General features: G+C 37.0%; 1 protein-coding gene across 2 annotated transcripts in view; it reads left to right on the plus strand.

The window, feature by feature from the left end:
* The window catches only part of afg2a (AFG2 AAA ATPase homolog A), a 57,804-nt gene extending 30,406 nt beyond the window's left edge, over window positions 1-27,398 (plus strand). For both annotated transcript variants that reach the window (XM_065275205.2, XM_065275206.2), the window contains exons 15-16: window positions 19,005-19,169; window positions 27,166-27,398. In XM_065275205.2, coding sequence (XP_065131277.1) covers window positions 19,005-19,169; window positions 27,166-27,342 — 342 coding nt within the window. In that variant the 3' untranslated portion in view covers window positions 27,343-27,398. The remainder of the gene's footprint in view (window positions 1-19,004; window positions 19,170-27,165) is intronic.

Raw genomic sequence — 27,398 nt, forward strand, 5'->3', positions numbered from 1 at the left:
TATGTCCTAAATCTCAAATGTTCTCAAGCTGACCTTGTCTCTTTAGGAGAAGAATTGATCAGTCTTTCTTTTTGTTAAATACATCATCTTAAGGGCAAGTGCTTTGTCTGTCTGTCTGCCTGCCTGTCTGTCTGTCTGTCTGTCGTCCTCTGGCTGACTGTTTATCCTCTGGCTCTTTCTCCGTCTTTCCTGTGTTAATTGCTCCCCTGTCTCACCGAGCGAAGAACGCAGCCAGCGCTCAGATCATTATGTGCACAGTAATTGTAAACAGACTCACACACAGGGACTTGCCCTCTGTCTGTCTCTCTCGCAGTGTCTTACTGTATATTTCACTAGTTTAATAATTGAGTCTGTCGTCTGTATCTTTTACTACAAGGTTGCGTACAGATATGAATAAAGTGTGCGTTTGTGTTTAATTTCTCAGGTGAGTAGTGGTTACCGCTGTTTTGTGTGTATTAGGAATACTCAAACACACGAAAATGTGTTTTTTATATCCCAGAAAAGTATTCAGTTTGGTAAGAATTGTTCTTGTGATTTGACTGGATTTCTGGCGGCGAGTTGCACTTTCCAAACCCTTGACAGATGTAAAACACGGCAGAGCAGTTCCTCATCCTGTTTCAGAGCCACAAAATCTGTCTTTTTCGCAGCGCGGTGAGCTTTGGAGCTAAGAAAAGATGCAGCGCTTCCCTCTGAGCGTTCATTTCCAGTTCTGATTACAGTCTTCTCTTCCCCAAACACAAACACTGGGCTGGAAAAACAGTCCTGCCAGCGATGCAGATCTAACAAACCAGAGAGCAATTAGACCAGCGGAAGCCACTAATGCAGAACTGCATGCTTTACAGGTCGAGCCGTTTGAGGTTCTGCACGTTCCTCGACCCGAACACAATAAACAGAAGTGAGGATGTAGGTCTTGTTGCTGTTTTACTGTCAATAAAGCTTAAAGAAGCCGTGCCGCTCTGCTCTCGCTCCACTGCTGGCTTTCACGTTTTGTGCGTTTACAGACTTTGCTAGCTTTACTACGGTATTAACAGCAGCAGGAGATGACGAGATATGACTGTCACAACAAAACATGCAAATTAACAGGGTTCCCACGGGTCCTTGAAAGTTTGTGAATCTTGGGGGGATTCAAAAGCCCTGGGAAGTTTTTGCAAATATACATACCTAGATACAGGTCATTGTAAGTGCTCGAATATATTTTATGCAAGAAGTTTTCTGGAAAAAATATAGTTTCTGGAAAAGTATAGTTTATTTGACTCATATGTGTCAACAGATGTTCGACACATGCGCATTGTGATAAAATGCAATGCATCTCCTGGGCTATATACTACAGTCTCCTGCAGGCACATCCACGACATACGCAAACAATGTATGCCGATTGCACAAATCTGGTGGTGTACACTGTACACTGTAAAACCCGACAATTTCGGGGAGTACTCAATAAAAAGTTTTTGAAACTGATTACAGCAAAACTTTGAAGTTATTCAACTCTATTTTAAATTTTAAAGGGGACATGATCAAACTTTGGTCCCCAGTGCTTCTATTAGCCTACAAACTGGGAAAAGATCAACCAAGTAACTTATTTTGGTAAATCATTCTCTGCAAGCATGTGAAAAAATAGGTCATTGATATTTGGCTCCCCTTGTGATGTCAGAAGGGGATAATACCACCCCTTAATCTGCACTTTCCAACCACGGCACTGCCATTTAGTGCAGAGATCAGCTCATTTGCATTTAAAAGGACACACACAAAAAGCAAATTTTTGCTCACACCTACAAAGTGCCAATTTTAGCATGTTATAATAAATTGTTTATATGATATTTTGAGCTGAAGCTTCACTTACGTACTCTGGGGACACCAAATATTTATTTTACATTTTTTAAAGTCTTGTAAAATGTCCCCTTTAAAATGTATCAGTGCCAATGTTTTGTCTCAAGATGCACACCAGTATTGTTTTTGTTAGGTATGTTTGTGAAAACTACTTAAATGTTGTAAAATAACTAAGGTCTAGTCCGGTGAATCTGAAAAGAAAATGTATACATTGCAATTAATCCAGCTTAAAAATTACATTTTATTTAATATTTAAGTACGCTATAATTAAAACTACTGTTTACCGTACTGTTTACCATTTTTGTATACAGTACTCGAACTACTTTTTACATTTACTTTTTGTTCACAAGTAACAGACACAGATTTTGTTACTCATAAAATTTTAACTAGTGAATGTGTGAAGAGACTTTTGCTAACTTTTTCTATAATAAAACAACACATATCCGATCTACAACCTATGCACAGGCATTACACTTCTGAACCACTGACAACTAAAAAATATCAAACTTTTCTAAATCTCCAACATAAATGAACTTTTAACACTATTAAGTCTTTCTCTTTACCGAAAACCACATAAAATATCACTTTTTAAAAAAAAATGCTCTCGTAATGCAGACTCATGCAAAGCATGCTGGGAACTGGAAATTCTTTTAACTTTAAACTGAAGTAAATTTGCAGTTCCAGATTTTTTCTTAGCTTACACAGGAAATTGAATGATATCACAACCACCCAAAAGTTTGTTATTATTTGCAGTGTTTGTTAAAATGAGACTGGTATTGAAATTATTTTTTTTTTTTTTGAGGTTATAAAACATTTTATAAATAAAAACAGTCAAAGAACTTAAAATGGTGAACTCATTGAAGACACGTAGTGTAGTGGACAAGAATGTCTGGTAATGAAATAAATCTGATTCTCGATTGATTTATAAAACATAATTGATTAATATAAAATTAAAACATTGCCTGATGAATTATCTTTTTATAAAACACTGTCTTCCTCTCAAGAGCTCAGTAACATGTTGACCTCCACACAGTCCTCAGCCTCTTTCTTTATTGTCTTTTTCTCCAATCAAGCAGGAATTATCTTCTTTCCGGAAAGCAAGTCGGCCACTAATTTTAGGCGCTCTTGATTGAGGCTGGAGGCTCAGGACGAGCCCACATCCGCCCGACCCACAGGAGCTAATTCCAACCAGAACACACAACATGTATTTAGTGCTCCAACACACACACACAAGTCCAGCCTCTTGTGTGTGTGTGTGTGTGTGTGTGTGTGTGTGTGTGTGTGTGTGTGTGTGTGTGTGTGTGTGTAGAGACATGGAAGAGCTCCACCCGGGTGGGACGTGTGTGAAAACATATTTTTCTAAAGTTTAGGAGTAAGAGTTTTTAGAAACCTTTGTGTGAATAAAGTTCTCATCCCATAATACACTGCAGGTTATAAATAGAAAATGAACTTTTCTCCCAATTTTATATTAAAATAAATATCTTAATACTTTTTGAAATCTGTTGCAAAAATCCAAATGTATTTCCCAAATAACTTTTCACTTCTTCTTCATGTTATTTTTATTGTTGCTGTTATAACAAACGTACGTTATCTATCACATTTTAAGTCACTCTTAATATAAATGTCCGACGCGCCCAGCTACGACTCAGGAAGTTGCTCAAATCGCGACACTGACATAGTTTAACATTAAATATCATCATATTTGTCCGAAATCGTTAACGATTAACATTGGCTGCTAACGTATATTTTGCATTTTGAAGTAGACGCTATCTGACCAAGCTCGCACTATTTAATGTGCACTTCCCTCGTGTTTACGATACCTCAGAGTTGTCCTAGACACGACTCGATGTGGCGCGGCGCTGAGCTTACGCGTCCAGTGTGCGACCCCCTTAAAGGGCGTTTTGCAGGTAAAATTTTTCAACGAATTTGTGCAATTTGCTTGTTAATAATAAACATTTAAACTGTTATCCATTGTATTTTATGTTGTTGAGTATCACAAAACCCGAAAAAGTATGAAAAAGTACAGCGGTTTGCAATGATTCTCCTTTCCCCCACAACGCACTGTATGACGTCACGCTGGGGAGAGAATTTACCAAAGCAGCCTTGAGAGCATTGAGAATGACTATAGAAAGACGAGTAAAGTACAGTTCTGATAGCGCAGATTATTTACATAGATAGATAGATAGATAGATAGATAGATAGACAGATAGACAGATAGACAGATAGACAGATAGACAGATAGATAGACAGACAGATGGATAGGCTAGTATAGAGAGATAGGCAGACAGCCAGATAGCATAACGTTAGCATATCTTCGTGTAGAAAGTAAACAAACAATTAACATACTCGTGCATGCTGGCTTGAGGGGGTCCATGATCCTGCCTGAAGTGGGTGTAACTTTTATGCGATCTTCAGCACAAACGGTTTTGGCAGCATGTCTCTAATCCTGGAAGGTGAGTGAAGCACGTCACATCTGTTCGCGGGGACCAGCGACCCAAACGCACTCACTTTCTTACAGCCAGTAGCGGAATGGCAATCGAGAGAGTCGGGACTTTCCCGGTGGGTCGATCTGATAATAGTTATACGTTTCGAGTTAACAACACCGTCTGGCGGCGTGATGTGCGCCGGTTCCCGCAGCCCGCCGGTTCCCGCAGCCCGCTGGTCAAAGTGCAGCCTCTCTGCTCAACAAAGTATATGAAAGTGCTCAACCTGTTCGGCAGGTCCAAACATGTACAGGATTTATAAAAATACGGTGATCAATGAGCGGTTCCTCCTCAAATGGCATAGTCTGTCGTGATGTAAAAAGCCGCCGAACGCCTGTTTATTACAGTATGTATGCGGTCGGATCCGAGTGTGCTGCTGACTGCTGCTGCGTATAAAATGATCGTGTGATTCGTTATAATCACATAAACAATATAACAAAGCATCCTTTTATTTCACAAAACAATATATTTGAGATATTATTTGATAGACTAGTAAGTGTGGATTAAGGATGTTTAAAAATCTCTAGCCTGGTGGTCAGGACATGAATGGATCAAATCAGCAGATTTGCGAAGTTTTATTTATCTCCACATATATCATAAATAATAATTAGCATGGTAACTTTGCAGTATAACACATTATATATTTCCTACGATGTATATATGATTTCCAAATTATATACGTAAGTATTAAACAGCAATAAATGTCTCATCTATCTCTATGGCTCTGGCTGAGTCTTTCTCCACTTCTCCCCAACGTGACGTCATCGCAGAATTGCGTTAAAATAACCGTTAATACCAAAAACGTAAAAAAAGTGGTCTTTAAGACCATTTTTGAGACATTTTAAAAATTATACACATATCTTGAGTGATTTATGTACCCATTAATCGACAGTGGTGGTTAACCTGCAACACGCACTTTAAGGGTCTTGTCTGGCAAAACGATTGTTCATTTTTGCCAAAAAAGTACTTTTTAACCACAACTTTTCGTCTTGCACTAGCTTTGTGATGCGCCACCTTATTATGTAATTACATCGAAAGGTCACTATGTGAAACTACCGCTCCAGTGTTTACAAGTGTGGAGAACGGGGACCGTTCAGATGTTGTTGTATGTTGAATGATACTAATTCATTTCTTTGTGTCAGATTATTGTATAAAATGGTCCGCAAGTGTGCTTTTCCCATATGTGACGCGTGACCTTTCGACGTGATAACGTAATATGTAAGGTCGCGCCGACGCACATGGCTTGTGCAAGACAAGAATTTGAAAGGTCCTGTTCTTTCTGTGTTTTTGAAGCTTTGATTGTGTTTACAGTGCGCAATATAACATGTGTTCATGAAAAAAAATGTAAAAATGCTGTATTTTTTCACACAGTTTACTTACTGTATCTCTAAAGCGCTGTTTTCACTGTCCTCAAAACGAGCTGATGTCTTCCTTGTTCTATGAAGTCCCTCCTTCAGAAATACGTACGAGTTCTGATTATGTAGTTTGTTTAGTGTGTTGTGATTCGACAGCAGCATAGCTTAGCAGAGCCGTCTGATCTGGTGACTGACGTATTCCTGTGGGCGGAGTTTAGTCAAAAACTCTTATATTGATGTCATTAAAGCAGGAAGTAGAGGGCTGTAGTCCAAACTGGCCGTTCGCTGGCTTTGAAAGGGGACTTTTGTTAAAGATAATATATCGCCTGGCAGTGAACTTTGAGCTTTATCATTTTGCAGGCATTATTTATGCTCTCATGCTGCGTCTACACCAGCCATGGTAGAGGCGGCAAGCGCGGGTGATTTACATGTTAAGTCAATGCAAAGATGCGAATACACGCGGATTACTATCCTGCGGCACAACTACTATCCATGCAAATTGAGCGCTTTCGCGGGAATGCGCGAGTTGAAAAATCTGAACTTCGGCAGATTTCCGCGCCTTGTTAACCAATCAGGACCTTGCTGTAGTATTGCTGTGATTACAGGAAGCGAGCGGAGTGGCGGAGTCTCCGCGGAGTTGCAGAAGCCCTTCCCATGACGTGAATTTCCCAGTGAATTTCTTGAATGACTAGAATTTCACATGCGAATGAAGCGAGTGAACTCAAATGTTCAAGCGTCTAACTACGTGCGAATAGTGTGTTTTTGCCGCCCCTACCGCGGCTGGTGTAAACGCAACATAACCGTAACATTACACACAAATTAAAAATGGGTTTAGGAAGAACGGGACTTTGAAAAGTACATATCTAGTGAAACGGTGATCATTTTCACCAATAAATTAATAAAAGATAAGACCTTTATGCCTCGGTTGTGATTGTTTAGAGCCCTTTTAAACCGCATTGAAACTGTAAACTGTTGAGGTCCACTATATGGAGAAAAAATATTATTCCTCAAAAAACTTAATTTCGTCTCGACTGAACAAAGAAGGACATACACATCTTGGATGACATGGGGGTGAGTAAATTATCGGTCTTTTTTATGAAAGTGGAGTAATCCTTTGATAACCTCAGATCTCCTGACAGGTCAGAGCTCAGATATCTTTTATGCTCTTAAACTTTGTGATGGAAACAAAGAAACTATTAGAAAAAAATCAGGTTTACTTCTACTGTAAACATTACCACAAAATCAACAAGACTCATCAATTCGTTTATAAAAAGAGACAAGTTTTTCATGAGAAGCAGTGGACATCATAGGACAGTTGTGATGTTAAAACATTATTCTTCTGGCTTCATACTACTCCATACTACTGTCTATTTCTGCAGTTTTCGTACTGTGCATGAAATAACACAATAACATGTACAGTATACACTATATTTGAAAAAAAAAATGTACCGCACATTCCTTAAAATAACAATGTTTCACGATGCCATATGGGTGAATGGTTCCATAAAGAGCCTTTAATATCTGAAAAAAACTATATTTTTTTTTATATGTTTTTTTTTTTTTTTTTTTTTGAGGAACCAAAATGGTTCTTCTATGGCATCGCTTTGAAAAACATTTGAAGCACATTTATTTTTAAGAGAGTAATATTTATTTCTTAAGATCTCTTGATCGAGAACAATTGTTTACTGCGGTAGCTGATTGTGCAGTGGGCACTGCTCACATATGGTGCAGATGCACTTTCAGCAACCCGAGTTCGAATCCCGTCTCGAGGTCCGCTGCCGATCCTGTACCCCTCTCTCCACCCTGTAATTGATGCTGAATATTGATGTAAAGTGAATGCAAGATGTTTGTTTTGTTATGGAAATATTATTGGTTATCAGTATCTTTGGAACAGTCGAACATTCATGAAGCTCTTTTCTCATCTGGTTTTGTGTCTGTTAGTTTCCAGCCATGACACACTTCCCAGAATTCACTCTTTACACAAGATGGTGTGCAGGTGCGATTGGCAGCACTTCTCTCTCTCTTTGTTAGTCTGTCTGAAAATCTGCTCCACATCTGTTTGTGTATTGTATTTGCAGGTGTGTGTGTGTTTTGATGATGTCACTATCAGGTTGGCACAGATCATTAGATGCAACACTTCAAAGAGTCGAGCAGAGACGAATGCCCTTCGCACAGACACACTGACAAGTGTTTGATAACTAAAGTGTTTGTGCTAAACACACGAAAGATGCTCGTATCATGCAGCTTGTTGATGAGAAATGTATATTTTGTTTTTATCTGGCAGACCATTAAATAACCGGGTTAAAGTCTTGAATTGGCTTATAGCGTGACTGTATGTTGTTTGCTCCATGGACACAGGGTGGACAGGAGATCATCTCCTGTTTTTGGGTGGAAGATGGAAAGTGTGTGTGTGTGTTTATGAGCCGTTTAAAGGTCACACTATAACTGTTTGTCTCTCAGAGGAAGTCCCCAGCATTGGGAATCCCCGGCTTACTGTTTTGGAGAACATAGACGGACAGACAAACAGAAGCTACCTGCTGAGAGAGAGAGATGTTTGTCTTTCAATTTTTCAATATTCAAATTAAAGGAACTTTATTGGCATGATTGTGTGTACTTACAATATTGCCAAAGCATTATATATAAAACAAGAGACATACAATAAAACAATAATTAGAAACATTAAGGTGAAATTAAGCTGGGTGATGGATAAAGTACAGATTAAATAAAATGGAGTCCGAAAATTTTTACAATACAAAATAGACTTTCAAATATAAACATTTGAGGTATTCAAATTTACTTGTGTCTCTGATGCATGTGTCTCTGATGCATGTGTGTTCATTATGTTTTCCTGGAGGCAGAATGGTTTTATTTGTATAACAATGTCAATCAAACTAAATGATAATAAATAAACCACAAAAACAAAACAATGAGATGATGATGTCAGTATTGTAATACCATATAGAAGTTAATTGCAAAACTCTTGACATTTTTATGGAAACAAGTCAACGAATCACAAATAGACCAAAAAAATAATGGTTGTTAAGAAAAATACCCCAAAACATAATACATGAAGGAATAATTCAAAACCGGCACAAAAAACGGTGAAAACACAATGAAGGTCAAAATCTTCTTTTTATCCATATGAAAGTACAAAAAAAGTTCATCACTGTCACATTGTTTTCTGTTCTGGACTTTCTTCTGGCCATTATGTGTTTTTTAACTCACTGTTCATAGGTGTTGGGGAAAGTTACTTTTAAAAGTAATGCATTACAATATTAAGTTACTTCCCAAAAAAGTAACTAATTGCGTTACTTAGTTACTTTTCATGGAAAGTAATACTTACGTTACTTTTGCATTACTTTTTTTTACTTGGCTGAGGCTTCATCTCTTTCAGGCCTTGCAGGAGTTTTATAACGCCCCATTCAGACAGCCAGCGACCAGCAGTAGCAGAGCGACGCGATCTCATTCATTTCAATGAAACCGGGCGACTTCCAGCGTCACGAGCGAAAGTGACCATTGCCGACCATATGGGTGTGTCCAGTGACGCGAGAAAGTTAAGAAAAGTTTAACTTTATGCAAATGTCGAGTGAATTTCAGGAGCGACTACCAATGAGAACCAAGCAGTGGAGTTCACGTCATTCTTCTCTCATCAGTTACTGGCGTGGATGGTACTCATTTGTTTATGACAAGCAGATTTAGAAACGCCTCATTGAAAGAGATGAGCGACACACTGCGAAAACGTCGCTGGCTGTCTGAACGAGGGGTAACTGAGAAGTTCTGCATTCAGAAATTGCATTTTCCATTGCAAAAATGTCAAGCTCTGGCCGGCCATCTCCGTTTCTGACTCAAACTGTTCCTGCTCAGGCACACATAGGGACTGTTTACACTTGGTAATTAAGATGTGTTTTCATCGATCGGATCACAAGTGGACGAGAGAGACACATTATTACGTTTACACCTGGTATTTAAATCCGTCTCTTTTGTCCACTTTCGACCGCTTCTGTCCTGAATACTGTGAGGGGGCGGTCTGTGAGATGGTGGGCGAGTCTCTCTGCTGTCATTCAAACGCGAGCGCGAGTAATTATGAGTTTATATGGACGCAAACTAATATTTTGTCAGAGTCCACTGCTTGTTTAGCAAGTATACATGCTGCACAGTGATTTCTACGTTTATATGTTGGAGCTTTCTCTGAATTTTTGATGAAATAGGATCGCACAACTTTCACACGCTTTCAAAACGAAACTACGGAGATCCTCCGCTTTAGTTGTAACAATGAAAGGCTAAAAATAGCACTGTTCACCATATGTTCACGCCAGAAGTCGAAAAAAGACGTAAAACTTGTGTTTAATACCTCAGATTAGATAAATGGGCGGAGAGAAGGCGGTTGCGTGTGGCGGTTCGAACACATTCAACCACATATGCGTTTCGCAACTCCAAAGCGATCCGATCGAAAGTGGTTTCGACTACCTCCGGATGTGGTTGAAAGTGGTCGAAAGTGGACGAGCTCAAAACGTTTTGAACACCGTTTACACCTGGCATTAACGTCGTCCACTTGTGATCCCATCGAAGAAAACGCATGTTAATGCAAAGTGTAAACAGCCTCATAAAGTGCGTAATTCTGCGTAACTACGTTCAATTTAGCGCAGAACATTATTATAATTATTTTAAATCAAATTAATTAAACTGAAAAGTAACTTGCATTACTATTTTTTTTAAAAGTAACTCAAATATTAGTGTGTACATTTATAAAGTAATGCGTTACTTTACTCGTTACTGCAGAATAGTAATATTATTACGTAATGCACGTTACTTGTAATGCGTTACCCCAACACTGCTAGTCATGCAAAAAATATCAAAATATTTAATATTACAGAAAGCTACAAGTGGCCGCCACAGGACAAACATGGCATCATCTGAGACAACGTAGTGACAAAACGCGGGCTTCTGTAAAAACATGCCGGCGCAAAATGGCGACTTCTATGTAAGGGCACCCACAGTGATAAAAACAGCTCATTTCATGGCTCATTTTAAGGTTAAATTAAAAAACTCAGTTCATTATGTAAGGTCTTTGTACACTACTTATAGTATAGTTATGCATAGTATACTGCATTTCTGGCAAGAGATCCACCTTAAAGTTACACAGTGCACCTTTAAATAAAGAAAAAAAGAATATAGTAAAATAGACACACTTACAGACACACTTACATGAACACACACACTTGGCTGCTGAGTAAACAGGAAGTTCAGGTGTTGAGCCTTCAGGGCACATAGACAACAGCTGCCACACAACACCTGGTGTGTGCGTCTCTGCGTGTTTTTCTGTGTGTGTGTGTGTGTGTGTGTGTGTGTGTGTGTGTGTGTGTGTGTGTGTGTGTGTGTGTGTGTTCTTCAGGGGTTCCTGTGTAGCCAGCAGCAATTCCCAGACTTCCTGAAGCACTTGTGTCTTTATGTACACACACACACACACACACACAGGCACACACACAACGTGTAGGTGCAGTTTTGGGCTGAAAGGCACTTCCTGTCTGTAAACTGATCTCTGTGTAGAAGAATGTGTGATATACCTGCATAAAAGAGTGTGTGTGTGTGCATGAGTAAGTGTCTTGTGTGTCTGTGTATGTTTGCGTGCGTGTTTTGTCAGCAGGGTTTAAATGATGACAAGTTGGTTTTTCATTTGTCAGAGTATATAAGAGATGTTGTGTGTGTCTGCACTTATTGTACAGAAATACCTCGAGAACAAAACACGCATCAAGAAATGAGAGAGAGAGAGAGAGAGAGAGAGAGAACAGAGAAGGGAGACAGAAACAGAGGTCTAATGCTCGAGTGTTTTGAGGCTTTTAAAACTGGTTTGAGATCAGTCAGATTATTCCTAAAACTGTATTTATAATTGTGTATTTGTATGCGTGTCTGTATGTGTTGTTTCTCTTATGATGTGGCTTTTTGAGCTAGAAAAATTATTAATGTTAATGAAATTAATAGACTTATAATTAATCGCAAAAAATAAGCTCTTTACAGATTCATCTTTTGTAAATTTGGAAGTGTAAATGCGAGACTGTCCTCCAAAAATAACAACCTCATAGGTCGTTTGTGCAAGCACCTTATTACGACGTAAAGTGACGTATTAAGGGATTAGTGTCCTCTAGCGGCAGTAGCTTATACAACCTGTTGTTATATTTTAAGGTTTTTGCCTTATAGATCAGATTAGACACATTTAATTTATGAATTTGTAAATGTAGAAACGGTTTCGTAAACATTTATTTTTTTAAGACATTTTGGAGCCTCTAATCCTAAACCCAACCACTTCTCAACCATATAAAACACAACACGCAAGTAAAAGTACAGTCAGGTATTTATTGCATAAAAAGTTTTACAAACCATTCGAGTTGTAAACCTTGCGAACTGAAGCCATACAATGACTTTATATGAAGAACTCTGTGATCAAAACGCACAGTCAGATCTCATTCAAACATAAACCAGCATGACATAGTCGGTCACAAGAGCCAATAGCGCTTCACATTCTTAGCTTACATAATGATGCAACCGGTCATGATACACACGAGAGCCAATGCCTTTTCACAATCATAGATGACATCGTTAATGTAAATAAATATTTTTGAGTAATCTTGTCGATAAAGACAAAACGTTGTCTGAGGAGTTTAAGTCAAGTTCATACGTCCGCTATTATCCACTGGGTGGCGATCTTACCCAACTAAACACTGACGCATTCACTCAACACTGAAAACACAGCGTGTAAGTTTTGATGGCTTTGAATCTGATCTCTTACATAAGTTCTTCACAAAAATTGAATTATCTCCGCTTTTAGCTAAAAAATGTGAGAGGTGATAAGAGAACAAATGAAGGTAGGATAAAACGTTTTTTTGTTTGTTTTTGTTTGAAAGCAGATGGTCTGTTCTTTCATTTGATATTTTATGTTTATTTAAAGAAGATAATTTTTCTGCAAGGCATTAAACTAAAACTGGGTGGCAACTAAAAAAAAAAAAAAACCGCTGACGGGGAAAGAGTTAAGCATGCTTCCAAGCATATTTGATCATCACTTCAACAGTTGCACAATATCAATGTTAATATATAAATTAGATGAATGGTGATTTATAAAATAAACACCACAGTCTTAAATCATATTTTCATTGTGTCTTTGCTGTGTCTGTGTTGGTTGGGAACTGCGCTCTGTTTCAGTCACACTTGATTCTGAGGAACTACTTTGTTTGGCGGAAGTGTAATATTTGTACTAATATAATTACAGCTTATTTGTGTATTAATTTATAAAATCCCGCTAAAGTTATGCATATGAAGTAACAGTTTTATAAACGCAATAAACCCCTCGAAGCAGTGGGGTTACAGTGCATTTTATAACAGCTATACGCTTCGCGTCGTGCCTAACAACGCCCCTTAGTTGTTATAAAATGCACTGGTAACCCACTGCTTCGAGGGGTTTATTACTTTAATATATATCGGTGCATCAAATAATATTTTTCCTTTCTCAGGCTGCAGCATGAGTGAAACATCCCCCCATTATTCAGATTATTGTTCAACGAATATGACTTTAAAATGATAGATTCTTGTTCATTCTCCCAGTCCTAAATATAAACTAACAGGCTTGCCAGGGAACCAATAAATCAATAAATACTTCATTTTTCTAACCCCATTGTGTGATACATGATTTCAACCCTATCATTCGATTCAGATTTTGAAGCTTAATGTTACAGGGTTGAATATCAGTGCAGAGGACTAAAAGAATTTAAACTAGGCAGTGATGTGTTATTGCACTTCTTTTTCTCTATTAATGGTCATTATTGTTTATTAAATAAATAGATGGAGTTAAATGTAATGACGTGTGAAGTGTGTTTTCATCCATCTCCACTAAACCTCAGCTTGACTCTTGTCTTGTTCAAAGTACCGTTTTAAAGCATCTCTTGTGTATTATGTGTTGAGGAAGCAGTTTTCTTATCTAATAAAAGCCTCTGTCTGTGGTTTTCTTTTTGCTTACAGTAAGAGGAATATGTGATCTGACGGGTTTTGTCTTTCAGCTGAAGGTCACACGTCTGTAAGCCGATCTGTATCCTGTATCTGCCATACACGAGAATCTCAGACTGATCTGATGCTAATATCTGATCCACACCCCTGAGATCCTCCAATCATTTCTCCATGTCTCTCTCTCCATGTCTCTCTCTCGCTCTCTCTCGCTCGCTCGCTTAACAGATACGCTTATCACAATCTTCAGGGTTACTGCTCTTTAAATTATCCAGCATCTTTTAAACACGCACACTTTATCAAATAGATATGAGCCCAAACATTTTTTCTGTCTCTCTGTCTATTCTTCAGTTTCAACACAACCTCCTTCCTGTTAGGCCTTTTGAATGTTATAACTTGTTATTTATGTGAATGGTTTTATTAAGCAAATGTGTTGAATAGTAACTTCTTGTCTTCAGGCATCAGTCCTATAATTCCACTTAAGTTTCCTTATTGAAAACAGATTGAATAAATTACTTTAGCACACACACAAACACACGCACACACACAGCAATTATTCTGTTAACAAGTCAAGATCTCAGATGAGGAGGAACGGCACCTTTAACACACGCACACACAACAGGACAGGAAGTGTTTGTATGCTGTTGAGTGATGAATGAAATACACCACATCTGCTCCTGCACTGTGTGCGTCTGTGTGCGTTTTAACAACATCATTGTGTGCTTTCAATCCTTCACCTTTGGTTGAGTCTGTGATTCAGTCTTTCAGTAGTCTTCAGCTTTTCTCCTGAAGTACATTAGCAACACCCACAATAGCAACTGCTTATTAAAGCACTAAAGCCTGTGACAACCAATCAGAACGTCTCGTGGTGCACTCTTGATTTAAAGGGATGGTTCATCCAAAAATGAAATTATGTCATCATTTTCTCATCCTCATGTTGTCTAAACCTGTATGAGTTTATTATTTCTGATGAACACAAAAGAAGATATTTTGATAAATGATGGTAAGCACACAGCTGATTGACTTTCATAGTAGGAAAAATAAATGCGATGGAATTCAATGGGTACCGTCAAATGTGTGTTTACCATCATTTATTAAAATATCTTCTTCATCATTTATTACTATACTTCCATAATATTTGTTTTCCTACTATGGAAGTAAATGATAACGGCAGCTGTGCGCTTGTCATCATTTATCCCTCCCTCCAGAAAAAAACGCGATTATGCGATCGCATGTTTCAAAGCATAATCAGCCAAAGTCACATATTTATTTATTTATATTTTATTTAAATTGCAGATTTCTGCGCGCAAAAAATGCAGGGCTTGCATGATTTCATAATCCCAGCATTTTCATACCAAAAAGTCACATATATCTTAGCAGAAAGTTGAAAATGTTGCATTTACTTCACACAAGCGCAGCCTTTTCCCTATTGTCATGGGAATGTTAGGAAGTGACGTAATTACGTGATGTGAACATCAATGAAAAGCTGCAAACAGTTTTTGCAAGTTCCCGCAGTTTTTGCAAGTTCCCACAATTTCAATGCATAAAATTGCATAAATATTTAGCATATTCCATTGCATTTTTAAGATGTGTGACAAGATCAAGGATTTTTGCCCGCAACAATCACAAAAAAAACTGTGTTTTTTTAGAACTGATTTAGGGGCTGTCCACACGGAGACGCGTATCACTGTATACGTATATAATTTTGTTATCGTATTGGCGTTTCATCCACACGGATCCGGCGTTTTGGGAGACTGAATCCGCTATTTTTTGAAACCGGGTCCTAAAGTGGATAAATCTGAAACCGACACCCTTGTGGTTTCGTCTCTACAGCCAATCCGTATATTTTGTGAAGCAAAAACGTCATCACATCACATGTCGGAAGTGTCACACGTAACAGCAACAACCATAACGGCGGACTACGTGATTGTGTTCGTGCTACAGAAGCTACTAAAGCCTACTAGCTTTATTACAGCAAAATCTATTGCTTCTATGCAATTGTTGTGACCAACAAGCGATAATGGACAACACCATACGTTGGTTATGCGCATGCTCAAAGTCTTCTTCTCCGTGTATAGTCTATATCTGTGGCAGAATTACAGCGCCCCATACTGGTCCGGCATATATACTACACCGCTTTCAGTCGGTTTCAGTGGTTTCGTGTTTACGGAATATTTTTTTAAAGCAAGGAATGCATCGGCTTCGTGTGGACATAGCCTTAAAGGGACAGTAAGTAGGGTTTTAAGTGTTTTATTAATTAAAATCAATGTCTTTATTCATAAATATGTCCTTGTTGGTGTCAAATGACCTCTGCCAGTGATCTGACATTTCTTTGTAAGCTTAGAATTTCTCCTTTTTACTTACATTGAACGGTTAAGTCCAAGGAGGCTTCCATGTCGTTTACCCGTATTGATAAACTATAATAGCAGAGAGGGACAAAAAGCACTAGCCTATATCAACGCGTTTCCACAACACATTTTCATTCAGAACACATGAACTAGCTGCAACGGACAAGGAGATCAGTGAGTACATAACGGCTACCGTAGTTGCAAAACGCATTTGGAAAGGCGAGGCGCTAGATAGCACTATTCGTTTGAATGCAAAATACAATTTCACCACTAGATGGGGGTAAATCCTACTTACAGTCCCTTTAAAAAAGAAAACGTATACAGGTTTAGAACAACATGAGGGTGAATAAATCTCTTTAAACATTTCCTTATATATTATGATTTTATTTTCTAAGTTTGTTGTGGCCATAGATGCATTCTGTTCTTTATTATTCATACCTGCTGCCATTGTAAAGTTTTCCTACACACACACACACACACACACACACACACACACACACACACACACACACACACACACACTGTTGTCCGTTCCCTGTAGCTGCTGAATGTCCTTCCGATTGTCTGTAAACATCTCTACAGATACACATCCTGTTATTAAGAGCTGTTATAGTTACTGTGCCTGTCTGTTTTTTCTCTCTCTCTCTCTCTCTCTCTCTCTCTCTCTCTCTCTCACTCACTCACTCACTCACTCACTCACTCACTCACTCACTCACTCACTCACTCGCTGTCTATCTGTCTGTCTTTGGTGACGTTTAGAGTATTGGGAGCAGAGATATTCCTCCATGTGTCAGGTTTAGTCTCTTTCTGAGGATATAGGGAAGTAATGAGGAGCAGCTCAAACCAATCATAAAAGAGAGAGGTCACAGACCTGCACTATAATAACTTCCTCCTTTATTCCTGGAGTTGTTTTTACTGTCGGTCTTTCACCTGCTGTCTGTTGATTCAGTGTGTTGTTTCTACATGAGATAGAGAGAGACAGAGGGGGGGAGAGAGGGGGAGAATGGTTGGCTGCTGTTATTGTTGTATTTATTTTTTGCATTACATTTTTTTATCATTTTAATATATTACATCTTGTTAAAATAATGTGCCCTTTAAAATATGTTTTGAATACATATAAATCTTAGGTGTGCCCAGAATGTATCTGTAAAGTTTTAGCATAAAATGAAGAGTTTGGTTCCAAAATGCAATAAATTTGACTAATTTCGGTAAAAACGTGTTTTCTATTCCTAGAAGTGACAAGATGAAAACCACTATTTTTTGTTACATACTTTCACATAGCATCTTTAGGGTATAATAACTTTAAAAATTCAAATCCATAATTTGATTTTCAAAGATTTATTATAAAAAACTGATTATTTTTTCCACAAAATGCAATAAATCGATTGCATGTTTTTTTTTCAAAATGCTATAAATCTATTAAATCAATATATAAATGTGCATTCACCTGTGCGATGTTATATTAATTAAGTTGACTAGTGGTATACACTGATTAAAAAAATAAACATTAATGCCATTAATCAAAACACTTTGTCATATTAAGAACACTGTCATTGCTGCTGTCATCCTTGGGACGTCGTCGCTAAACTTTTTTGACAGCGATCAGTTGTAAAATGTTTCGGTCCTGCTGGATTTTCGTTGACTTTGAGTAAAATATTGGAAAGTTTTTCATAAGATCCACTGGGATCAATGTGTTAGCATGACAGAAGCTTGATGCTGTCGGGAGAACAAGCAACAGCCAACATTTTTGTGTTGCCAGAGTGACTTTCGTTTCTTTTCCGCCACAGAAAACCACCATAGGTTTATAAATGCCATCAAAAGTATTATTTTGTTTTTGTTTGTTTGTTGATCACGAAGTAAAAAGTAGATGAGGAAAACTTGGATTCTGTGTATATTCAACGCGTCGCCATTGTTGTTTACAATGCGTGGAATGGTGCGTTGTGATTTGTTGAGCGGATTTATTGCATTCTGCAAAGAAGGAGGACTGGCGTTTGTCGCAGTTTGGGAAAAAAGGGAGAAAAGATGACAGGATAACACGGCGGATATCGGATTTTGCGTAAAAATAAGAATTTATATTTTAATACTGACCTGATACAATACTGAATTTGGTGGTAACTAATTTTTTTTTAAATAGCGTTTATCGCATTTTGGAACCAAACTCTTTAAATACTCCACAGATCATTTATTACATCATGTCCAAAATGCCCTTATATGGGCAGGACCAAAAATGCACTGTCTTCGTGTGTGTACCTTTAAATGCAAATGAGCTACCTCTCACTCCCTTACCAACAGACAGTGAGTGATTTTAGTTAAAATAAATCTGATTCCTGTAAATTCAGTTTGAGACAATAGTATCTCACTATTGATATTTGGCGGACAGCGTACAACTCGCTGAGGTCGGAAAGTGGGTAGGGCTTTATCAGTGTGATGTCACATTAACAAGTGAATCAAAACAGCAGGTCTAATGAGACTTTGTTGGTTTAATGGGGATTAAAAAAAGGAGTGGGTGGGTTTTTTTCATTGTAGGGTGGTTGTGTTCACATACTGCCAACACACATTTATGTACTTTTACTTTGTAAAAGTGGATTTTGCATAATATTTTCCTTTAATATATAATAAGTAAGTGAAACCATGTAGCATTGTGTTTTTTTCCAAATAGTTCAATCTTCAGGCATGCCTCAATATTCATTTTAATAAGCAGTGGCTTCCTGCGTGGTGTCCTGCCGTGGATACCCTGCTTGTTCAGTGTTTTACGTATTTTAGACTCATGTTAGCAAGTTTCAATCATGCCTTCAAATCTTATTCGGGGTTGTTTCTAATTCAAGTAATTTTTTGTGATTTCCTTTTTTTCCACAAAAAATTTTCCTAAATAATGTAAAAGACATGAAAATATGATTTTTATGTCTTTAATATTGACTGAGTAGGATCATGCGAAAGATTGAAGTCAATGTAAAATCAATGATAATAACAGCTGCATCCCTCTTTGTCTGTCTCTTTCTCAGGCTCTGATGCGACCGGGTCGTCTTGACCGCATTGTATATGTTCCCCTTCCTGACGCGGCTACTCGAAGAGAAATATTTACGCTGCAGTTTCGAAACATGCCAATCCATTCCAGCGTGCACCTGGAGGACCTGGTGAGCCGAACGGAACGCTACTCGGGGGCAGAGGTGAGAGGTCACTGTAGCTGCAGGGTTAAAGGTTACAGCATTATTTGGTAAAGGGTTTTTATACTGCAAAAAATATACTTACTTAGTTCTTACAAAATATACAAATTCTTAAAACAAGATGCATTTTGAGAGCAAAATAACCTAAGAAAATAAGTCTAGTTTTTAGACAAAAAATATAAAATGTAAGTGAATTTTTACTTAAAATCTGCAAAAAAAATCTGTCACATTTTTCTTGAAATGTTCTTGAATCAAGTGTTTTAGAAAAAAAGTTTAATATTTTTTCTTCCCGCACACTGCAAAAAATGATTTTCAAGAATAAAAAATTCTTAGTATTTTGTCTTGTTTTCAGTAAAAATATCTAAAATTATTAAATTAGGATGCTTTTCTTAATGAGCAAAACGACCCGAGAAAATAAGAGTCTAGTTTTTAGACCAAAAATATCAAATTTAAGTGATTTTAAGCATAAAACAAGCAAAAAATTTGCCAGTGGGGTAAGTACATTTTTCTTGAATTTAGTGTTTAAGAAAAATGTTCAAGATTTTTTGCTTACCCCATTGGCAGATTTTTTTGTGCTTGTTTTATGCACAAAATCACTTAAATTTGATATTTTGGTCTAAAAACTAGACTTATTTTCTTGGGTCGTTTTGCTCATCAAGAAAAAGCATCTTTATTTAAGAATTTTTTTTATATTTTTACTAAAAACAAGACAAAAATACTAAGAATTTTTTTCTTGAAAATAGATTCTTTTAACTTTTTTCTTTGCTCGTCAAAAAATGGATCTTAATTTAAGAGTTTTTAAGTATTTATACTGAAAACAAGACAAAATTACTAAGTAATTTTTTCCAGTGTATATAGTTTTAATAAAACCTGCTCGCATCACAAAGCTTTTTTATATTCATCCCTAAAATTTTGCTCAACATTTTAAGAGATTACTAGGTGTACCTTTACACCCAAGCGACGGATATTTTCCATTTTTCTTTCTCGCCATTTCTAAACAAAAATCGGATCATAGACGGTGAGGTGATATTTTGTGTGTTTGTCTCCACAGAGGATGAGTGATTGTAAATAAACCAGCTCACGACACGCTCTCATTCACCTGATTAAAGAGTGATGACAAACAAGCACACACATAAAGCAAACAGCGGTCAAACAATGATGTCACATACAAACGACTGTTATATAGATTTAATGCTTGTCTTCACAAACACACCATAGCTTTGTTCAAAAACCTACCGAGCAGCCTATCTAGACGACATAGGCAGTTATAGTCCCAGAATTCATTGTGAAAAGCTCCATCCATAATGGCAAACAAATCGTGAGAACTATAAATGTCTGAATATATGTAATTTAATACCAAACTGTATTGATAACCAGCTAAATTACATTCAGTGCTTCTCAAAGAGGCTGGGGTCACTTCACTGAAATATGAATACCTTCTGATCTAAAGTCATATGTCTGTATGTTGGCACAATAATTAAATTTCAAACATTATTACATTCATTCCAAATGTCATGATTGGACCAAATAATGAAGGAAAATCTGCCAATTGATAGTTTTCAGTCACGTGGCATACCAGGGGGTCAAGAAAGCGGCAGTTTACATTGGGCTCTCCATAGAGAGGCAACACATGCCCGTCAATTTTTCGTCTGTTTCAAGCCACGATTATTTAAAAATATATATATAAACAAAAACTACTGTTAATGGAGCATACACACCAAACACGAATTCAACAATTTGCGTAGATTACAAGTTAATGCAAAGACTCGAACTTATGTGGGGCGATGTGAATGACGCCAATCAACACGTGCTATTCAACCTCAAACGCGACATTGCGCAAGTTTTGCGAAAAATTTGCATAACACGAAGTTAGATCCTCCAAGTTATCTAGAGAGAGAAACACGATGCTTCGTGTTTGGTGTGTACGCAGCATAAGCGGTAGTTGTCGGGGTAGACAGTGAGCGAGTTCAGTAGGTTTAGAACGGTTCACATTTATGAGATCATAAATTATTAGTTCAAGTGTTTTCTAGCAAAACTCGGTCTCTCTTTGTCTCTGTATTATGTTAAACACACGGTTGTGTGTGTATTTTATGATCTGACAGTTTTCAGTATTTGTTTTAAGGACTCAGACTGTGTGTGTGTGTGTGTGTGTGTGTGTGTGTGTGTGTGTGTGTGTGTGTGTGTACACACTAGGTTGTCAATGTTGAATATGTTTCTGTAAAACTAGAGGACTTCTATAGATGGAGACATTAGGATTTTATGTCCTGTAAGAAATGAACCAGAAGACCAACACGAGTGTTTCTGTGTGTGTGTCTACTTTGCACGTCTGTGTGTGAGTTTCTTTGTGCGTGTGTGTGTAGGGATGGGTCTTTTTCATCCATTCACTTTTTCTAAACATGTGAAATTCAAGTGGCTTGTGTTTATTTGTGTAAATCGTGTTGCATGGAAACCATCACACGCTGTCGTCTCTTGAATGTTTGTGTGTTGCAGTCGTGAGGTTCACGAATTTTATTATGTAAAGATCAGGTTCCATGAAGATATTTTGTAAACTTCCTACCGTAAATATATATACACTTTATTTTTGTGAGTGGATGCAGTTGCTAAGGACTTAATTTGGAAAACTTTAAAGGCGATTTTCTCAATATTTTGATTGTTTTGCACTCTAAGATTCCAGATTTTCAAATGATCTGTAATTCACTTATTGGAAAAGACTAAAGCAGCGCTTCCCAAACTTCAGAATGGTAAGGCCCCCCAAAAACATAGCAAAAGCTCCACGCCCCCACATCCCCCTTGTATATTACATATATTTTTAATAAAGCAGATTGTCTCTTTGCACAAAATGATCAACATTTATTAACCATTTTTTAAGAATCTCATGTAAATTATGAGAACTACGAGAAATATTAAAAAAATTATGAGAAATGTTTTTATATTCTGGTGAAAGATGACGTAAACATTCTTTACAAATATAATTAAATCAAAAACACTACATACTTTCTGCATACTATTTACAATTATAATGCAAATTTTATAACAGAATAGTTCACAAATCTATTGCAATGAATTACATAACTATATTTAAAAAATGAAAATAAATCTAAAACCATTTACAAGCAATGTATCTCACCTCACTATAATGGAAAAAATGTATTAAATGCTTTGTTTATGTAATAGGGAGGGAAAAATCACATTTCAGACCAATTAGAATATTTTAATTATTTTTATATTTTGATTTATTTAATATTTACATTTATTTGGAGATTTCCGAGTAATGTGATGTCACTCACAGTCAGTGGCTGTTTACATGCACAAATTTTTGTCAATCCGACTGAATTTATCCGATTGTAGATCACAACAGGACAGTTTACATGTACCCTAAACATTGCAATCTGATTAAAATGTTCGTTTACATGTAAATTCTTTATAATCCGAACCAAACGTCTGCACAAGCACACAGCCAGGGTTGCCAGATTTACAAATCAAAACCATCCCAAAGACTATTCACGGCCCAAATACCAATAACTAATAAACAAAATCCTTTCATTTTTAACCCGCAGAAAAATATCACCTCACATAAACAATTTAAAAGTTTCCCAAATCTAAACTCCTCCAAAGGCAGAGGACTTGGCAACCCAGTGCACAGCATCTCTCGTCAAGTTTGTACATTTATCCAGAGATAAAGCTTAAAGTCATAGTTGAGTTGGAGAAAGTTATAGTTCAGATACATGCAAAGAAAACATAATTTTCAAAAGGCACGACACTATTTTATTGCTTTATGTAATGTTAGGAAAGCCATGAACGCTGCAGAATGTACAAGCGCAATGATATTATGCAGTGCCCGAAAATAGTCCCCTAGTAACTTTCAATGGCAGGGGACTAATGCGTAATATCACTACGCCTGCTGCAGCCATGTTACGGCAGCAAAGTCCTTGATTATTACGCCAGAATTAGAGTATAGTTCCTAGCCATATCTGCCTAGAAAATCGCAACTTTTTATTTTTTGTCGGACTTAGTACACGATGTAACTACAGAAAAGTCAAGTTTTAAATAGGAAAAATATCAAAACTCTTTGGTTATTTTTAGCACAATGCTAATGGTCTAATCAGATTCAATGGATTGTGCTAAGCTATGCTAAAAGTTGTACCGCCACTCTAGGGGAGCTGGAAAATGAGTATATTTTCAAAAAAAAGTGGAGTGTCCCTTTAAGCACAATTCCTCTGCGCATGTGCACAAGGTATTTTTGCATCTGATTGAGAAAATAATACTGCTGATCGGAACACAGATCGGACTACACCACCGCTTTCAATACGATCGAAATTTGCATTCGGTCGACCTCAGTCGTATTGATTAAGGTGTTTACAGGAAGGCTTTTCAATCCGATTGAGCCATCAATCCGATTACAAATGGATTATTTGGTTGCATGTGAACTTAGCTATTGTAGCTACACAAATGATCTCTCACAAGCAGACCCATTCAATCGAAGCCTCACATCACTTACAGTAAGAGCAGGTTTATTTTAGACCGCCTGCGGTTCATGAACTCTAAATCAAGATTGTTCTGCAGAGAGTTTCCAGCGTTTCATTGTGAATGAATTTTGAATGTGGTCGCTGAGTGAAGTGTTAATGTAGGAGCCTTGAGTCTTAAGGAGAGATCCAGATCTTCAGAGATCCAGGAGAAGACACGAGAAGCAGAAGATTTAGACTCTCGGCACAGATGATAGCGTTTCTTTCTCTCACACACATAGAAACCCTAATCCAGCGTTTGAATAGGGGCTCTTGTGTGTCTCTTTCTCTGCCCTATAGATGCAATGTGATCTAATTCTGACTCCACCCTGATCCTGTATTCAGGACAAACCATTGAGATTCTGCACAAGTCACGCTCTACCTGCTGAATCTATATGAGCACTGAATGTTGAACACTTCAGTATGGTGCTCTTGAATGTTCGGAAAGTCTGGGCACACAACATTGAGAAGTGATACGAGAGAGAGAGAGAGAGAGGGGTTGTGTAACTGCATTTTTTCACTGCTGGTGTATATATGAAATGAGCAATTCCATGTCAACATTATCATGAAAATATGTGACCTTGGGACACAAAACCAGTCTTAACTAGCATTGGTGTATTTGTAGCAATAGCCAACAATACATTGTTTGAGTTAAAATTATCGATGCCAAAAATCATTAGGATATAAGGTAAAGATCGTGATCCATATAGATATATTGTAAATCAAAACTTTATTTTATAAGTGGAAGTATTTGTTAAAGAATTCATTTGGAGAACTTTAAAGGATTACTTCACTTTTATAAAAAAATCCAGATTGTTTGCTCACCTCCATGTTGTTCTTTTTTCAGTCGAAAAGAAATGTAGTTTTTTGAGAACAACATTCCAACATAGTAGACTTTATTGCATAGTTTACAGTTTCAATGCAGCTTAAAAGGGCTATAAGGGTCTTTTCTTCCAAAACGATCGTCATTTTTGCAAAAAAAAAACTTTTAAACCACAACTTTTTGCTTTAATCTAGTCGTGTGATGCACGAGGGCGACCTTACGTATTATGTAATCACATCGAAAGGTCACGCATTACATATGTGAAATGTACAATTGTGGACCATTTTAAACGATAAACTAACAAAAGGGCCCTATTTTAACTATCTAAGCACATTGTCTAAACGGGCGTGTCGGAACCAACTTTTGCTAATTTAACTAATTTAATTGTCCAAGTAGTTTTTAAATATTTAAGTTTTTTATTACATTTTGCATGACTCTTGTGGTCCTCCATACTAAAAGGGTTATTCCTATTTTCGTAATGGTTGTGTTTTGGGCGTAACGTGCAGTAAACCAATGAGAGTCTCAGCTCTCATCCCCTTTAAAAGCAAGTTGTGCCTGGCGCCATGCCTAATCCCTATTTAGAAAGTGGAATTCATAAACTGTAAAACTAAGCAGATGAAGAAGACCATCGGTTTAAGATTAATGTTAAAAAATTGTGTTGTTTTTATTTGTATTGAAATTATTATTTTTTTTGTATTAAAACCTTTAAAAGCTGTTTTCTTCAGTCATGAAAGTAAAAATAGCAGGCTTTTAATTGCTGTAAATGTTTGGATTTCCTACATAATCATTGTAATCTCATAAAATAATTTGCAAATATCCAAGAAAAGGTTTGTACTCTAAAAATACAAACAAGAGATAAAGGATTTACAAACGTGCGGAGAGCCGTTTCAGCACTCGGACAGCGCCATGGGTTTTTAAAAGCATTACTTAAAAATGTTTCTCATCTCACCATATCCACAGGTACAAAGTCATCATATACAATAAATCCATGGGGTAGCATTTAAAAAAACATTTAAAAATAGATGCATTTGTTTAAAGCAAAACATTTAATTACTTACCAGGCTTCCGGTAAAGCTGCTCTTTAACGCCTTTCAGCGTCTCATAATCGATCCTCATTTATGTCCAAGAGACTCAATAATAATCGTTTACATTTGAATCATTTAATTTTTTGTATTTAAAAGCGTTTTTGTGCTACTACGCATCCATGTGTGTGATAAGCAAACCTGCGTTGTTGTCCCGTTTATAGGCGCATATTACTAACGCGCTCATTAAATAACAAAAACAATATTGCGCCATAGACTTTAGACCAGGTTTTAGTTGGTCAATGGCGTAGTCTATTGACCAACTAAACTCTAAACGATCCCAATGGAGACTTAAGGGTCTTTTCTTCCAAAACTATCGTCATTTTTGCAAAAAAATAAAAATACTTTTAAACCACAACTTTTTGCTTTAATCTAGTCGTGTGATGCACCAGGGCTTCATCCATATAGTTGTCTTCCACTAAAAATCCTTGAATGTTTTCCTCAAAAATCTTAGTCTTTCTTTGTTCAGCAGAAATGAAATTAACATCTTGGATGACATGAAAGTGGAATATTCCTTTAAAGGTGATTTTCTCCATATTTAGATTTTTTTGCACTCTCAGATTCCAGATGTTCAAATCTTTGTATCCAATGTGAGGTCTTTATAAAAATAATTTTAAAAAAATCTTTGAAAATTTAAACAGTTACATAAGTGTTACATCCATAATGAAGAAATGTCACATTCAAAACGTTGTCGCCTCCTCATAAAATAAATATGATATGTTCTTTGAAGAGTCGTTCCTTCTCAATTTGTTGGTTATTATTGCTTCTGGTTTGTGCATTTTAATTCACAAAATTCCTCCAAAGTATGTTGTCTCCCAAAAACATCATAACGCATCCATGTTTCCCTTACCTAAAATAGAAAACCTGAATATAGACTGATTTTTTTCTGACATAAAAAATATTTTTGAAAAAATAATTCTGAAGAATTTTTTTTACTGAAAATGTCCATAATGCTGCTCAGTTTTTAAATGATTTTAAAGTCATTCAAAGTTATAAGAACAAGATTATTTTGCTAACCACAGTGAACCTGATGAATTTCTCTGGTGAACAGGAAGTCTATAAGCGTTTACTTCCTGCCCAAGTGTTAAGATTTACTGAATCTCATTTTACAGTCTGGTTTGAAATAACCCTGTTTGGAGCTGTAATGAGGTGGTTTTGTTGGTTAAAAATAGTTTTGTAATTATAGGAAATGATTTTTGTGGAGTGTTTATCTCTGAACGCTGTGCTAATTTGTGGTCAGGCGTTTTGCCATCTGACTTCTTTGGTTTGCTCAACACTAACAAAGTCAGCACATGACATGCAAAAATGATGAGATCATACAAACAATACTTGTGTTATGTGTTTTTATGCTTATTGGAGGATCAAATCTTCAGCTCAGCAACAACAGGCTATGTTTAAATTCATTTTGAGTCGAGTATCTCATCATTCACTTGTGAGCTGCAGTTAGCATTGGTGCGATTGAAGGCATAAATGCCTATAGACAGCAGAGGACAAATGGTAAGGTACAATACAGAGCTGTAGTGTAAAAGCGTACATTATTTAGGTTTGGTTTGTCTGATAAGAACCTGTCTGATTCTTCATCTGTCTTTCAGATAACAGCCGTATGCAGAGAGGCGGCTCTCGGCGCATTACAGGAGGACATCGGAGCCGAACATGTGACCATCCAACATTTCTACGCCGCCCTAGATACAGTCAAACCCAGAATCCCAGAGTCTCTCTTACGGTTGTACATCAACTACCAGCAGGAACACAGCGGTACACGAGTGTAAAACAAACCGTAACATCAATTACTAACAATATACAATAAAAACACATTCAAATTGAA

This window comes from Paramisgurnus dabryanus, chromosome 16 (assembly GCF_030506205.2).
Source record: "Paramisgurnus dabryanus chromosome 16, PD_genome_1.1, whole genome shotgun sequence".
NCBI lineage: Eukaryota > Metazoa > Chordata > Actinopteri > Cypriniformes > Cobitidae > Paramisgurnus > Paramisgurnus dabryanus.